This window comes from Ochotona princeps, chromosome 5 (assembly GCF_030435755.1).
Source record: "Ochotona princeps isolate mOchPri1 chromosome 5, mOchPri1.hap1, whole genome shotgun sequence".
Taxonomy (NCBI): Eukaryota; Metazoa; Chordata; class Mammalia; order Lagomorpha; family Ochotonidae; genus Ochotona; species Ochotona princeps.
In genome coordinates, this window is record NC_080836.1 from 100679614 (window position 1) to 100696656 (window position 17043).

At 46.6% G+C, this 17043-nt stretch overlaps 1 protein-coding gene across 1 annotated transcript in view; it reads right to left on the bottom strand.

The window, feature by feature from the left end:
• The window catches only part of PID1 (phosphotyrosine interaction domain containing 1), a 230947-nt gene that overhangs the window by 112528 nt on the left and 101376 nt on the right, over positions 1-17043 (bottom strand). The window contains exon 2 of the mRNA XM_012925564.3: positions 2922-3068. Coding sequence (XP_012781018.3) covers positions 2922-3068 — 147 coding nt within the window. The remainder of the gene's footprint in view (positions 1-2921; positions 3069-17043) is intronic.

Consider the following 17043-nt stretch of genomic DNA (forward strand, 5'->3'; position numbering starts at 1 on the left):
AAGCTGGGGAAGTCCCCTCCAGGACTTGGGTGTCTCCACCTTCATTGGAAACCTAGATGTGTACTCAGTGACACACTGCTTCCGTCAAAACACCTAATTTGATCTCTTCTGCCAGGATTCCTTGCACAAAGTAGGTTTATCATGGTGGCTAACAAATAGGCCACCTGGGATTCTATCACCCTGGGCAAGAACAAAGACCTGTGACAAAACATGCTTGCTGCCAGAGTCAATGCAGTCTCTGATATGCAAAATCGTTCCAACAAGAGCCCAAAAAGGATGCATGCTTAAATAACACAACTTCAGGAGAGGGGGGTGAAGTGGCAGCAAAAGGGGAGAACACACAAAGATCCAGCTGCCCGAAACATGAATAGCCTGGCAAAGCCAGCCCAGCGGACCCAGGAAGAATACAGATCAGAGGGAAATGGGAAACTGAAGACAAGCAAGGGTCTCAACGGTGTTAATCGTATCCCATTTTCAACTCTCTTTTCCTTTGCTTTCTCTTGACTCTTTATCCCCCTCTGCAAACTCTATGTTATGCAAGCCGGACTTGAGAGCTGTCAGCTAAAAGACTCCTCGTGCGTGAAGCCAGAGGGTCCCGCGCGCTGGCCCCGCAGCTGGGCTCGAGCTACATTGTGCTTATTATTCCTGCAACATGTGAGCATGCGAGAGAGTTACTTCTGCAGCTGGCATCTTGGGGGCTCTGGTGCTAACAAGAATTAGACAGAAAACACTGGACTTTGTTCTGAAGCATGACTGGAAAACCTTGTGGGAGGTCTGGGAATTTTAAAAAGAAACATGAAAGTTTGAACATCTACCTTTATTTTTTAAACCAAGAGGTAAGACTCAGAAAACAAACAAGATATTGTCCTTGAGAGTTAAAGGAAGTGATTCCGGTTAGCATTTCAATGATGAAGCTGTAGTATACAACTTGGAGCACCAGCAGAGTTCTCGGCATGTTAATGCTGGATAAGACTCCAAGAGGTGCTGGCCCCAACCTTCGATAATTATGCACGCCTGGAATCTTCTCTTCATTATTTCTAGGGATAGAGTGCCACAGATCTCTTACAGCCTTCTGGGATGTACAAATTCTTCCCTGTGTCTAACTGGAGGTACCACTTGCTTCTTCGCTGGCCACACGCACTGATGCCAGGGCACGCCTCACCTGCCTCAGTGTGCGCTCCTGCATTCCTGGTATTTTCCCAACATCTCCTTAGGAGCAAAATAAATGAGCAAATCCTAGACTCCTTTTCAGAAAGATGATGGTTTTCACTCCTCCACTAAATGTCTCACATCTCCCCTCTGCTCTTCTCATTCCCTTGGCTGTCTTGTCGCTCCACCCACCTCCCTCTCACACAAAAATTTATTTTCAGATTACATTTCTAGGCCTTTCCTTTTCTGCGATTGTGGGCCTCTACCCCTTCTTGTTTTCAACACACTTCGATGCTGGATCACATTTCAACCTTGCTGTTTATATATGTTTCTGCTGACCTCAACTCGTGTTTGAGGGATGTCCAGCAAATTTAGTCTCCTATCACTTTCAAATATAACGAGAACTTTTACAATTGCTTGATATCACTCATTCCCCAGGAGCACTAAACAGTGGATTCAAGACCAGCTGGGTGGATCCAATCTCTCCAGTTAAAAACTGAGTCACTTGAAAATTCTCCCCGGAATCTGGGAATTCACCTTAACAGAGATTCCATTCAACATCATTTTTAAAGATGCAGTCATATGATGCACCTGCCTAAAGTTCACTGTCATTAGAACAAAACCTAGACTTGCCATGACCACAAGATTCTTCCCTACCCAGTCCTGCTACTCAACACAAATACCAGGTACACAGGCCTAGTCCTTCCCACAGCCAAACACATCAAGGCCACTGCAACACCAAACAGCGAGAACTCCCTCTTCTCTCTGCTTGAACAATTCTTCCTTAAGTTCTTCAAACCGGCCTTCTCATCAAACAATGCAGGCTGACCATATTTTCTCTTGCCTGTCTCCCTGCTAGCAGGTAAATTCAATAAAGATGCTGGCTTGTCTTCACTCTGAGTCTCAGGGCCTAGCAGAGGGTTGCACGGAATGAACGGAAGCTGGGAAGGATTACGCATATGCTATTGCCCAAGACAGAGGCCTAGCCTGGGATGGGCTGCCTACGAACCCCTGCCCCAATAATGAGCAGAAGCAATAAGGAGTGGACACACTTGGAGGTATGAGAATTCCAAACACAAATGATCATTTTCTTTGCCTTCTTGTTTTTTCATCATTCAAAACAAATTTCTGATAACAGAATACATACAAAACACATTTCTTCACTACTTCTAAGCCAGTCACTATATTCATCCGCTTAAGCAAAAATAAGGGTACATGAGGAAGAACCCCAAACGCTCACCAAAAGTATACATTTCCTTTCTAGATATTTTTTCCTTGCTGGCATTATAGTCTGCATAAATAAGAATGCTTTTTTATATATTCTGAGGCATGAATATTAGACCAGATTTTGAGAACTAAAGCAAAGGAAAACGCAGAAGCACCTTCAGAGACTCAGAGTGCAACTATTGAAAACCTTGTTTGGGTTTTTCCTCATTCTTTCAAAAATATTTTATTCAGATTGCAAATAAAAAGGGAGGAATTATCATTAAGGTTCAAATTTGTTTCATGATACATAGTTTCACAGCACTACAAAGAATGTGGGGAGGATACTATCTCATTCATGCTTTCCTGCGTACTCCCAAATGATGAAGAGTTCAACAACAATAAGAAAACTAAGGCAAGAAAGTCATTCAAAACCCCATCTGTCAACAGAATTATTTGTTCAATTGTTTCAAGTTCTCATCAGTCAAAGTGACTGCCACTGGGTCTCAGGGCCATTCCTCCCTGAGCCCGTCCCAATCAGAAAATCCCGTGGGCTGTGTGCCCTGTACCTTGCAGCCACTGTGGGTCCTCATCTTCATCAGTGGTGTGGTGGTGCATAGCTCAATGGCTTCCGGCTCATGGAAGATGACCGCCGGCAGAGGCTCCTTCTTCAGTGTTAGGACGTTCAACTTCGACTTCAACATGGTCTGAAAGTGCTGAAAAACATTAAAAAATGCCGAAAGTAGTTAAATCATCTAGACTTGTGCATGGTGCAATTATACATCAACCCCAACAGCAAAACCTTTGCTCATTATAAGAGAATCCAAGCTGGCACTATTACTTCTAACTTTGTCCCTAGTGAAAGCGTTGTGACACAGTGGCTGGAGGGATCCTTCCAAGCCCTAATAAGGGCATGCCACTCCTCTATTCAAATTTGTCCCACGTCTTTGCACCTTCTCATGGAAGTCCTGACTTTATGTCCAAGGCCATGCACGACTCAGGGACTCAGCGCCTCTCTGATCAGGTGCTGTTCTTCACCTAGGGCTCCAGTCACAGTGGCGTCCTTCTTCCAAGCAGCCAGACATGAGAGTCCTGTGACCTCCAACGATGACACCCTGTCCCTAGGTATCTGTAACCCTAACTTTCTCGCCTGCTTCATGAGACAGTCTCCCCTCAACAACAGTATGTAATCAAGCACATGCACACATACACACATGCATATACCTGGCCCCACGGGCAGGCAGCCTAGGTCATCACATAGGGACTTATGTTCACACAGCATCCTATTCAGAGGAGATCTGTGCTTGCTCTAATGCTTTTGGATCAATGTCACTACTGTGAAATTGTTAATAATTTTATCTTAGGACCTGGAGTTCACAATCAAAGCCCAGTGGGTCAGTAGAACATACGCATGAATACAAGCGATCTTTGAAAGTGTCAAACATGTATATTATGGAACATCTACACATGGATTTTCTTCTGAACCAAAATAGGATCAATTTCATTTTTCCACAAGCCTTTTGGGAGAACCCCTGTTTATGAGTCCAGGAAGTACCTGTTGCACATTCCTTTCCCATCCTTGCCACTTGTTTACATTAACAGGGCCCTGTAATAGAGAACACAGGGATGCAGCAAGAGTGAAAAGGCACCAGCACACGGTAAACACGCCGAGCCTGTGACTCAGTGGCAGAGGTGCCATCGGGCCAGGGCCTGAGCCGCAGACACACGGTAAACACGCCGAGCCTGTGACTCAGTGGCAGAGGCGCCATCGGGCCAGGGCCTGAGCCGCAGACACACGGTAAACACACCGAGCCTGTGACTCAGTGGCAGAGGCGCCATCGGGCCAGGGCCTGAGCCGCAGACACACGGTAAACACGCCGAGCCTGTGACTCAGTGGCAGAGGCGCCATCGGGCCAGGGCCTGAGCCGCAGACACAAGCTGGTTGCATCGTAGCAAACATGCACGGCCAACGAATCTCCTCGGACCCTTCCCAGCACTTTCCCTGTGAGAAGCCATCCCACGGATGACGATGGGAAAGGCAGCACCAAGGGGAGACCCTCCCCGCTCATGGACAAGCCAGGCTGTGCAAGCCTTTCCCTGTTCACTTACATGCAGCAGGAATGGGAAAGTGCGAACTGTGCAATTTCAACGATCCCTCTCTTACATTTGCATTTAATGTGGGCACTATATGGTGTAAAGATAAACTACAAATATACCTCTATAAGCTAAATTTTAAATTTTTTACTTAAACAATACTGGCTAGATCATCATCATTATAAAACACCATGACTGTGGCCAGAAACAGATTCACAGGATATAGAAAAGGTTTAATGTTGTGGAATACTTCATGGCATTTCCCCTGCGCTTTTAGAATAAGAGCATGCATGGCCTTGTCCTCTGCACTGGGTCCCACAAACTGTAGAGGTTTCCTGCATACATATGTCCTCACCAATCTGTATTCCCTTCCTTTGCAGTATTTTACTTTTTTTCCCCCTAAATTTGAGAGACACAGAAGCCATGGTCATTCCCCCAAAGACCCACAAGGGTCGCTAACTGTACCTGAAGCCAGGAGTGGGAACCCGATTCCAATCTCCCATCTGGGTGGCAGAAACCAGCCCCACGGGCCATCACCACCACCGCCCAGGCTGCATGACAGCAGGGAGCGGGAGTCAGAAGTCACAGGTGGGAGGCAGGTGGGTCCCTGGCATCTTCACCAGCCATTACATCAAAAGCTTGCCCCTCCCTGCTTCGTTATGCTTTTCTTTAAAAGACTGATTCATTTTATTAGAAAGTCAGATATACAGAGAAGAGAAGAGATACAGAGAAACATCTTCCATTCATTGATTCACTCTCTAACCAGTCGCAACAGCCAGAGCCGAGCCGATCCAAAACCAGGAACCAGAAGCTTCTTCCAGGTCTCCCACACAGGTGCAGAGTCCCAAGACCTTGGGCCATCCTCGACTGCTTTCCCAGGCCACAAACAGGGAGCTGGATGGAAAGTGGAGCCGCCAGAATTAGAACCATCACCCATATGGAATCCCGGATGTGCAAGGCAAGGACTTTAGCCACTAGGCTACCATGCTGGGCCCCATTATTATTCTTAGTCCTCACCACTTCTAATCACCCTTAGGAGAAGTAGGTAGTTATTTTGTTTATTTTTTTCTAGATTATAGGTTTAGTACAAGCTGAAAGCTTAAACTACTTAATTCAACGAAATGCCTCAAAGGCTTAAACCAGTTGCTACCACATCACATGAGGCTGACTAGTACTGGGAGAAGATAACAACTCTAAGGTAATGAAAGAAATGCATGTGTTACAAATATAAAAAACAGAATTCATAGATTATTCCTGCCTGCTACAAACTCTACCCTTTCTGTACCTCCTGAGGCTTATGAAATCAACACAGGACAGAAAGAATCAAAGCCATGTTCAAGTACATTCCTTGAAGCCTCCCCAACACAGAGCAATTTCATTTACAAGCTTGGGGATTTGGAGCAGGACAAAGCCTGGCCATCACAAGTCTCACACATTGTCCACTTAGATGGTCAGCTTTACACGTGAACTTGCTCAAGCTTCCTTGCCCAATCGACGGCAAGTGTAGGGATTGCCATAAAGGTATTGTGTGGCCACGGTGAATCTGTAGTCAGCTGCTGGGAAGCAGGGAAACTCATGCCAGCTAACCTGGGTGGTGCCGCTTCAATCCACTGGAAGGCCATAAGTGAGCTGGTGTGGGCCTCTCTGAGAAGGAAGACATTCCTCCCCTGGAAGTGAGCATCAGCCCACGGCCAGGAGCTCCAGGCCGCCCTCCTGACAGCCGGTCTGACAGCGTAAGCCCTTGCTGGCCGGCTCTCACAACCACATAAGCCGATCTGACAGTGCACGTTCCTTCTAATGCCGCCTCCCTGGCTGAACTTTGACTGATACAGCCACCTTGGAGGATATAGTGTAAGAAGCTACATCTATTACATTGTCCAGTGACAGGGAGAGACCACGCCTTACATATTCCAGACTACTGATTCATAGCAGAAAGAAAGCGGCATGGAGAAGTCTGCACAGCCGTGCGGAAGCTTCCAGCTTGGCTCCTCAGCAGTTTCCGTCCAGTGACAGCTGTGGTGGTGCAACTGCAAAGCACGGCTAGCAGAGAGCAGGGCAGATCCCTGAGAGTTAACAGCCGACGTGAGTTTGCCTCCGTGGGAAGAAAATGGGCTTGATGGCTGGGCAGGAAACTGGGGCGAAGCAAAGAGCAGGTGAGATTCTGGGACACATGAAACCACAGACCATGTCACCCCAGGAAGTTCCAGAAGGTAGCGCTAGACCAGCCTGCAACACTGCCATGAAAGCCAGACCTTGCCTTCCAGTCCTCACTCGGTATTTCAGCAACTCCACGGTTGTTGACTCAGGCAGAGCACACAGACTGGAAGTTGTGGACTGGCACCTATCCTGCCCTCTTGATCTCTGGGCTGGAGTTCCAAGTTAAACAAGCAAATAAACAAACACAAGGAGCGGAGAGCCCAAATTGGGACTAGGAAAATAGCAAAGTTCAAATTCCAGCTTCTACACAGAATGCTGCATTAACTCTTCAGTGCCTTTTCATCCAAGCCAGGTGGACACCAACTCATCCGACGCACATTACAAACACCTGTGTGCAGCAAATGCTGGGCCAGGCACAGCGGAAGAGACATGAACGCAGCTCTGCTGGGAAGGTGTTCTCACAGCTGGAGGAGACCATTACGTGACAAGTGCAAATCTGCACGAGTTCTTCAGAAGAGTTACAATGGCGAGGACAATATTTGGAACAAAAACAAAAAATTCCTTTAAGAACTTATTTCATTTTAATGGTTTTGTCCTTTCTGCTCATTAATGAAAAAAATCAGAGGGAAATAAAACATGCTTTACTGAGTTTTTGAGCCTACAATAATACTTTGATGCCCTCCCACGGGAATAGTGACCCAAGAAGGGGGAACCCACTTTTTCCCTCCCAGGTCTCTCTGTCCCCGTTTATGCACTCTTTAGGTGGTTCTGTGATTTGACTTGACAGAATTAGTCCCCAGTGCCAGCTTTTGCGGCTATGCCCATACATCCCTCACCCACTCTAGTTTGTGCTTGCACCAGCAGGAATAATCAGCACAGCCTGGCTTTTCCCTGGTCTAATCCACATGCAGCGCACAGGTGATGTAGCCTTGCTTAGTCTGGTCTGTCTCTATCCCAGCCCACGCTCTCCAGTGGGAGTAGCTGTCCAGCGAGGGGACCAGCCCCTTAATCCCCCTGCTGGTTCTGCCCCTCCCTTCCTGGATCTCACGTGTGCTGGTTGGATGCTGCATTCATATCCAGTACAGGCAACCATGCCCTGGCATTCCATAATGTGTACTGGTTTTGTCGCAACCAAACCCGGACAGGAGCTGAGATGGCTAGATAGAGAGGCACTCAACAACGCCCGTGAGGGCTGGATGGTTGAGTTGGTTAGATAGAACTAAGCTTTAATACCCAGGTGCAAGAGCCAAATGGGATGGGGGACAGACTGGTCTTCTGCTGCACATACTGGCAAACCAGGGTAGGGGGCGGGCCTGGTGGGGGTTATTGTGGGTCGCCCCAACTAGGCTGCAGCTCCCACTGGTTGATGTAAGGGCCGAACCAGACTGGACTGCAACACCCATTGGTTCCAGTGCAACTCGGGACCGAAAACAGAACCAACCCAGCAATTGAAACCACCAGCTGATCGGGGTGATGGACTGTGCCGGGCCCTGTGCTTGCTAGAACATACAAGAAACTAGTCTGGGAATACCTCAAAGTTTCTTTGGAGATCTCCCCAATCAAACTGCTGGACTCAGAACTCTAATCAAGAAAAGACAGAAGACAGAGCAGATCAATCATTCATCTCAGCTATATGTTGGCAGCGAAATATGGGGCAAACGGAGACTTTATAATGGACCATATCAATCAGTGGACAACCTCATCGAGCGAAACTGGCAGCGATTCATAACCGGAGAACTATTAACACCACTCGAGCACATATCTCAGAGCATGCCCCACATCCGGGACTCAGGGTGGGCGGGAAACCGGGTGGGGCTTCTCCCTCAATATCCCCCTTTACCTCAGATACGTGATGGAAACAATATGGACATAATAGTATTACCCACTTCCCTATCCCCTTGAACCTTTTTTTTTTCTTTTTCTTTCTTTAACTGTAATCAACTATGTAAAGATTGTCAACAACAATACAATAAAATAGATCTAAAAAAAATAATACTTTGTAAGACAAACTAACATTTTTAAATGCTATTGAGCCTATCTATTGGAAAGGTAGAAAGATACAGAGGCCTCTCATCCTCTGGTTCACTCCTCAACTGCCCAGGAGACCAGAACTCAACCCAGGCTCCATTGTGGTGGCAGGGGTCTTACTGGGTCAGCCATCGCCACTGCCCCCAAGGGTGCATATTAACAGGAAGTTAGAGTCAGCAGCAGAGCTCTGATGCCAACCTAACTACTCCAATATGGGTCATGGACACCCCAAGCTGCAGTTTAACCACCACACCGAACTCCTGCTTACAAATCAAGATTTTACATGACTTGGAGTGGTTTCTGTAAACCTCAAGTAGTAGAAATGTTACAGTTATTTCTAATACAACTCTTCTTCTACCCCTTCCCTTAGTCAAAGTTCTCCATGATTCTCTGGTGTCTTCTGGAATATTAGTGCCCTTTCTGGAATAAGGTACAAAGCATCACATCGTAGCATTGTAACATAAAGAATCTGCGACACAAGATGGGAATAACCTGGAGACCCCATGTGCCTGCCCAAAGGCTTTTGGGAAACTCAAAACTGGCAGAACAAAGCCTTCTTGGAGAAGGACATTCAGGTTTGCTGGACTGGGCTGCTGGGGACCTTTCAACCTTTCAAGGTCAATTTGAGACTGACACTACACAGAGCCAAAGGCCAGATGTCACTGGGGACCTTTTTGTGCTGAACTAAGCTAGAGTTAAACATCAGATCCTTAAAACTAAGAAAGTTTTGTGTGTGTGCGGGGCGGGGGGGGGGGGGGCGGGAGGAATGGAGCTACCAAGAAAAAAATTTAAGAGGGCTTTGTCAACCTTAAAATACAAACATACATGATACAATCTCGAAAACAGTGGTTCTTACACTTTTTGAACAAGCTGAACCTTTTATAACAAGGTACCAACTGAAAATTTAAAGTCGGTCACAGAGTCCCCAGGTTATCTGTGGCTAAGATGAAGTCCTCTGAACTACTGCCAAAAGCAAATGAATTCCAAGCCACAAGAGACAGTCACAGAATGCATGTGCAATGATGACAGCTAAGCCCGGTGGCGAGCGAGCTTAGCACCTTCTATGCTCCGCTCCCGGCCTTCTCTGTCGAGGCTGCATGGCCTCGTACTTCCTGGGCCTCGGTCTTCTCCACCATCAACCAAAACACCCTGTAATACACGTAAATATCACAACCCCTTCTCTTTGCATGGACAAACAGGTGGAAATAAATATAACCCAACTGAAAATAACATAATCTAGCAGCATCATCAACGAGCAACACAAGAATTTTACAGAGGAGCTTGGAGAAGTGAGGGCTCCCAAGTCAGAGATGTACAAACGACTATAAAGAGAACGTGTCAGTCATTCTCAAGGGTGAAGTGAATAATGCTGCAGAGAATTAGGGCACTGCCTTGGACAAAGTAAACAAAGCGAGGCTTTTCCACATTTCCTGCCTCACCTGCGCTCCCAAAATAGAGCCTCTAAGTCAAGCGCCATTATGTGGATGGGGTAATCACCACGGCCTGTATAACTTCACAGCTGGCACTGCTTCCTACTTCTAATCAGAGATTCATCTCTGCCGTTTTAGCAGGTGAAGATTTACATAATTTACCAATTCAAAGTGAGTGTATCTCACCTTTGTATCGATTCTGTGTCCAAAATAAAAAGCATCCTTGGAAGGCAAATCCTGCTTCCCTCCTTTACAAGCTAACTGGAACACTCTCCTTCACATGATGCAGAGGAAATGCACTGAGATCTTAATCTTCCTTCTGTCTACCCTAGAGTTCCCCAGACTGACTGTCATAGTCCTCTTTTGCACGTTACCACTTCAGCAACGCCCGAATCAAGCATGAAAAATACTGCAAAAGCTCTTCTTTGCTATCTCTTTGAAAGGAAGAGCAGAGGAAGAGACACAGGAGACGCTCCTGGTCCCCAGCCCTAGCCAGTGAGGACATATGGAGAGTGATTGAGCAGATGGAAGATCTCTCTCTATGTCTCTCCTGCTCTCTCTCTCTCTGTAAAATCTGCCTTTCCAATAAAAATCAATCTCTTTTCAAAAAAAATTCACAAGAAACAAGTGAGGGAATCATATTTATGGAAAATATCAGCAACAAAAACAACTGTTAATGTGCTCAGTGCCCAGAAGTCAGAATGCTTAGATATTCCACTCGTAATCACATTTCATTTTATCTCTTAGAGGATATAGGAAAATTTGTGAAACCAGCTTGTGACCTTCACATACAACATTTATTCAAAATCAGACATATTCAGGGGAAGGCATTACAATGCAAGAGAGTAAGCTGCTGCAGCTTGGGATTGCATATTACATTAGCATACCTGGCACTGACTCCCAACACCACTTCCCATTCAGCTTCCTGTTAAAGCCGTCAGGAAGCAGCAGCACATGGCCCACATACATGAACCCCCATTTCCCATACAGGAAACTTGAACAGAATTCCTAGCTCCAGGTTTTGGACTGCCCCAGCCCTAGGTATCGTGGGAATTTGAAAAAAGAACCGATGAATGGCAAACCCCTCCCCTTCCTCCTGCCTCTTCCTGTCCTCCTTTCGCGCTCTCTGCTTTCTTTAAAATTTTATTTTTAATATTGTTTACATAGTTGAGAAGAATGCATGCCCATGGGGGTCTCTCATTAGGCAGGGGAGGGCTAAGGTATGGAGCAGAAGGGTGAGACAAATGTTTCCGTTTTGTTTTCTTCTGTATCTGCACAGGGTGAAGGGGAGAGGGCTGATTCTTGCTGTCAAATTACATCCGTATCCAAGGATAGAGAATGGTCCTTTGATGACACCTCAGAGACCACAATGTGGGGAACAGTACTCCTAGGGTATTCTGGGAGGTCTACTGCACCAGGGTTGAGAAAATCTTTCCAAGATCCAGTGGTTGACAGGTCCACCTTACTGCATCCACAGACCCAGGAACATGCTACAAAGTTTGGCCAGGGAAGTGTTCTAATCTTTTCTGCTTTCTATTCTCTAATGAGACATTCAATGTCTTCTGCTGGCCAATGGAAGCTGGCTGTCATGTACCCTGTGTGCAGCTGGGCGTGTTGTCCACTGCACAGGCATCAGCAACTAAGGAGGCACTGTCCTGATACATGCCCTCCAAGGTCATACCACATGTATTGTGATTTTCCATGTGGCCAGGGTTCAAGTCCAGCCATCTACTTGGGCAGTTCCCCAAGAAACCTGTCTGGGGTGACCTCAGACTTAACTCTTGTGTGCCAGCCAGTGCAGGGCCAGATTCAGTCCATAACCTGCACCAGCCAATGCACATACTGCTGGTAGTTCAGCCTCAGCCCCATAGCTCACATGAACTGAGGCCCGATCTTCACACACACCAGCAGGTGGCACTGCCTAGGTGAGACGGCCACCAATAAGCCCCACCGGGCAGCCCCCAGCCCCAGTTTTCCCAAGTCCCACATTCTATCTGGTTCTCATGCACATCCATGGGTGCTGCGGGTTAGCTCAGCCCTACCTGCCCACAAACCTGACCCACACACTATGCTGATGTGTGTGGGCATCTTGACCAGCTAGACCCACCCTCAGCCCTGGCTCTCATACTTACAGTAGGAGGTGTAGTCTTAGCAGATGCATGCCACAGTTCCCCTACCAAGCCCACTCCAGCCTGGATCTTGTGCCTGCCAGGGGTACTGCAGTCCAGCCTGACATGACTTATACCTAATCCTGGCACTTGCCCGAAGGTGGTGCAACCTAACCCCATTGGCCTGTACCCATTCTGGCTCTTCTGCATGCCAACCGGTAGAGTAGCCTTGCCGATCTGGCCCGCCCCAGACAAGGCCACCCCCGAGACCCAGCTCTCATGCTCACCAGTGGAAGAAGCAGCAGCTCAAAGTCTCCAAAGTTCCCCTACCAGGTACACTCCCAGCCTTCAGTGTTACACATGTCAGTGGGTGCCACAGCCCAGCATGAGTGGGTCTGCCCCCAGTCTCAGCATTCTCCAACAGGTGCTACAGCTGGCTCAGCGAGGCCTGCAGCTCTGGCTAGAAGGTATAGCAGCCTAGCCTAGTGTAGGCCACCCCAGCCCTCATGTGAAATGGCAAGTGTTGAGGTCCAACCTAGCCTGACCTGTACCCCATCTAGCCTCGCATTCATGCTGGCATATGCTGTGGATTGGCCTAGCCTAGCCTAGCCTGCCCCCAGATCTGGCCCACCCAAATGCTGATGAGTTCTGTAGCCCTGCCTGGCCTGACTGGTCCCCAGCCCCAACTATGGTGCTTCCTAGCCAGAGCTGTGGCCTAACAGAGGAGCTCGCCAAATTCTTCTACCAGACCCATGACAAGCCCCGATCTCATACGTGTTGGCAGGTGCCATAGACCTGCTTGGCATGGTCTTTTCTTATTTCTGACCTTTACATGTGCCATCAGATACTGCAATCTGGCCTACCCTCATACCCCTCAGCCTCAGTTCCCATGAGTGTCAAGTGAGCTCCATGGTCTAACCTGGCTCTGCCTGTCACCACCCCCAGCTTTCTGTGCAAGCCAGCAGGTGCTAAAGTCCCACAGAGGTGAGCCCACAAATGCCCTACAGAATCTATTCCAAGATCTGGTTTTCTCACATTCTCAACCTGAAGTGGCCCACCCCTGCTCCAACACTCACTGTGGCCTAGCAAGGTGCTCCCCCAGCCCCAGTTTTTATGTGCAGCATCAATGTGCAGCAGGAACTTTTATTTACCCCAGCCCAGGTCTTCCACATGGGTGGGTCCCTTGGTCTGACCCAGACATGCCCTCCAGTTTCCCCTCTCAAAATCACCTGGTCTCTGCTCCCTTGCCTACCTGGAAGTGCCATGGCCCAGTCCATGGAAGACCCCAGAAATCATTCCTCCCCTGTCAAACATGTCCCCAGCTGCTCCTATTCCAATATGTCCCCAGACCCCTTTCCCCAGGGCAATCTGTAGCTCCCCTGCCCAGGGGCTTGGGTGGGATGCTCCAGTCCAGTGTTCTCCACATACCTTAAAAAAATAAAAATAGAATAGGCAACTATGCTGACACACAGGTGTAGTTAACACAAGTTTGGCATTAACCAGGCCCAAAATGCCCAGCAGCTGTTGGCTGTTTTGTTCCCCACAGTGTAGCTCTTGCCCAGGTACAAGGCAACCCTTGGGGCTTTCTCTACTTTTCAAACAAAATGTCTTCAGGGCCCATGAAGCTGAAGCGCTAATGGTGCCACTCCTTTCTGACATTCAGTGAGATGTGCTGCTCACTGTTTTTAGCATATAACTGTTACATTTCTGCTTTGAAATATTTATTGTAGTAGCTTTTCAAAAATCAATACCATAAAAACATTTTTGTTGCCTATAATTAATTTCATGAATGAATAACTGAAAAAATATATAAAGCTTTTATTTAAACATTTTTAATTCAAAGGGTTTTGTTATTCTGTTTTTGTCTTTTCATACAGTAAAGCATGGTTGGATAATATCCCAAAATCTAGGAGGCATACACAAAACTGAACCATCTGAGTTCAAGAATTAACACTTATCCAGTTGATTTCAATCTGGTCATTTAAGAAAAGAAAGACAATATCAAGTTTGCATTTATCTTCCTGGTGTAAATTATTCTAGAAACTTAGTCAAAAGTTTCAGCTTAATTTTTTTTTCAGATTTTTACTTACTTTTGGTGAATCACAGAGAGAGAGAGAGAGAGAGAGAGAGAGAGAGAGAGAGAATCCACGCACAGTGAGCAGTAGCTCCTGTCGGCCATCTCCCTCCCCGGATGCCTGTAAGAGCCAGGACTGGGCTGAGACACAGCCGACTCGGGTCTCCCACACAGGCAACAGGAACCCAATTACTTGAATCATTGCCACTGACTCCTAGGAGATGGAATCAAGAACTGGACCAGTTTAATTTTCAGGGCTTACATCTAACCTGTGTCACAAATCAGTGCACACATGTAACACTACTTTTATTTATAAAAATCTGCTTATCTTCAGGGAAACACTCCAAGAAACCCAGCAGATATCCGAAACTGTGAATGGTACTCAACCCGAAATATGTTTCTTCTTGGCCCAGCATGGTAGCATAGCGGCTAGGGGTCCTTGCCTTGCATGCACTAGGATCCTATATGGGCGCCAGTTCCTGTCCTGGCTGCCCCACTTCCCATCCAGTTCCCTGCTCATGGCCTGGGAAGGCAGTAGAGGACAGCCCAGGGCCTTGGGACCCTGCATGGGAGACCTGGAGGAGGCACCTTAGGACCCTGCATGGGAGACCTGGAGGAGGCACCTGGCTCTTGGCTTTGGATCAGCTCAGCTCCACATGTTGTGGCCCCCTGGGGAGTGAGCCAGCAGATAGAAGATCTTTCTGTCTCTCCTTTTCTCCATATATCCGGCTTGCCAATAAAAATGAATAAATATGTATGCTTTCCTGTACAGATTAACAACCACAACTAACAATAAAACAGTATATTATAACTATGGAACTATGTACTGTAAAGTATATTGTAACTATGTACATTGTCACTGTGTTGTAACTATATAACTATGGCGTCTCAAAATATCATTAGGTTTCCACCTTTTTATTTAACAGAAGCACCTGATGGATTCCGTTGGGCATACCAAAACAGCCACCATCACTATTCCCGCATTTTGGGTGGCATTATTAAATAAGTCACATAACATGAAGACCACGCCACCATGACAGTTGATCTGATAATAGGCGCAGCCCAAGTGCACCAATGGAAAGGTGGGTATACATGTGAATATATTGGGTAAAGGATGATTGATACTGCAGGCCAAACGCATAAGATTTTACCATTCTACTCAAAATGACATGAAATTTAAAACTTGCAATCTGCTTATTACTAGAACTCTCCATTTACTGTTTTTTTTCCCACCACAACAGATCTCAAGTAACTAAACCCACACACCCACAAAAAGAAAAAACTACAAATAGAGAGACCAGTACATAGGTGCATGCATGTTTACTATCTACTATATGTACATATTGCAGATCAGTAATAAAAGTAAATCAATAGCTACAAAAGTACATCAATAGCTTAAGTGATGTGTTATCTTTGTTATCTACTTTAAAAAATATATTTTATTTACCTGAAAGGCAGAGTTACAAACAGAGAGAGAGAAATCTTCTGTCCCCTGGCTTACTCTCTAAATTATTGCAACATCCTAGCCTGAGCCAAGCTGAAACCAGGAGCCAGAAGCTCCCTGCAGGTCTCCCATGTGTGTGACAGGGGCCAAGGCCTGGAATCATCTTCTGTTGCCATGCCAAGGGCACGTGCAAGAAGGTATATCAAATGAGCACCTACACGAGATGTCAACACGACAGACCGCAGCTTAACCTAATATGCCACAGCACCAGCCTTTACTATCATCCAAGATATTTCTCTATATGTAAATAGCTATTTTCCTAACTGTGAGTAGTTGAATAAGGCATTTTTAAATGTGAGTTACAAGTTCAATCCAAAGGTACAATTGGTCTACAGATACATTTACTATGGTTTTCAGAAAACTTTATGATTAAAATCTGAAGTAGCTTTTGAAAATTGAGATGCATGTGATGAACACCTGCATTTTCACTTCCTTTGAAAACTTAGAGGACCTGCAGCAACACTCGGCCTCCTGCACAGACAACCAGCGCCTGCTCACTGCCACCTCTGTCCCCACTGACCCAGGCTCCCCCACGACTTCCCAGGTCAGCCTCCTCCAGACGACATAAGCCCAACTATACTTACAGCAACTTGTCTTCCTGAATTCACTCTTCCATATTACTTGGCTGACCCTTACAGGCATCTGAATTTACTGGTTCAATTGACAAATTGGCTTACTAATGTGAATTGACAATTGCTAGCCTCAGAGAACAAAGGTTTCATTTAATCATGAAAAACATAAATAAATCATGTACAGTTGAATTAAGTCAGGTCTATATTTTTACTATAAAAACATCAGCCAAGAGAGCGTGAATGAGTGGATGAGGGAAGAGTAATGACAAAGAGTTCCTGAGACTGTCGCTCCTGCAAGGAGCATGGGTCAGGAACCAGTGTGCAAGGCTTGCTGTGGGCTGGGGAAGTTGTTTTCACATCTCCTTGGTACTGCAAGGATCTTGCGGCACTGAATATAATCCAAGTGACAAAGATCAATACCTCTAACTTCCACTTTCAGTCAGGAATTAACAAGGACCAGAAGGACTCTAGACTTGGATCAAATAAACCTGCAAAACAGGAGAACGTGTCTGAACAAACAGGTGCCTGAAAGATATGCAACAAATGAGGTAAGCTCTGCAGCTGCCTGGCCTCTGGCCTTCCAAGAGTTTCCAGGCTAGACTACAGTAAAGAAAAAGACAGGCAGGGCCCAGGAGGTTCTGTGACCCAAAGCAACCGAGATGAAAGCCTAGAAGACAAAGAACAAAGAAGTGCAGAGAAAGGATTCTGCAAACCTCTGGAGCTT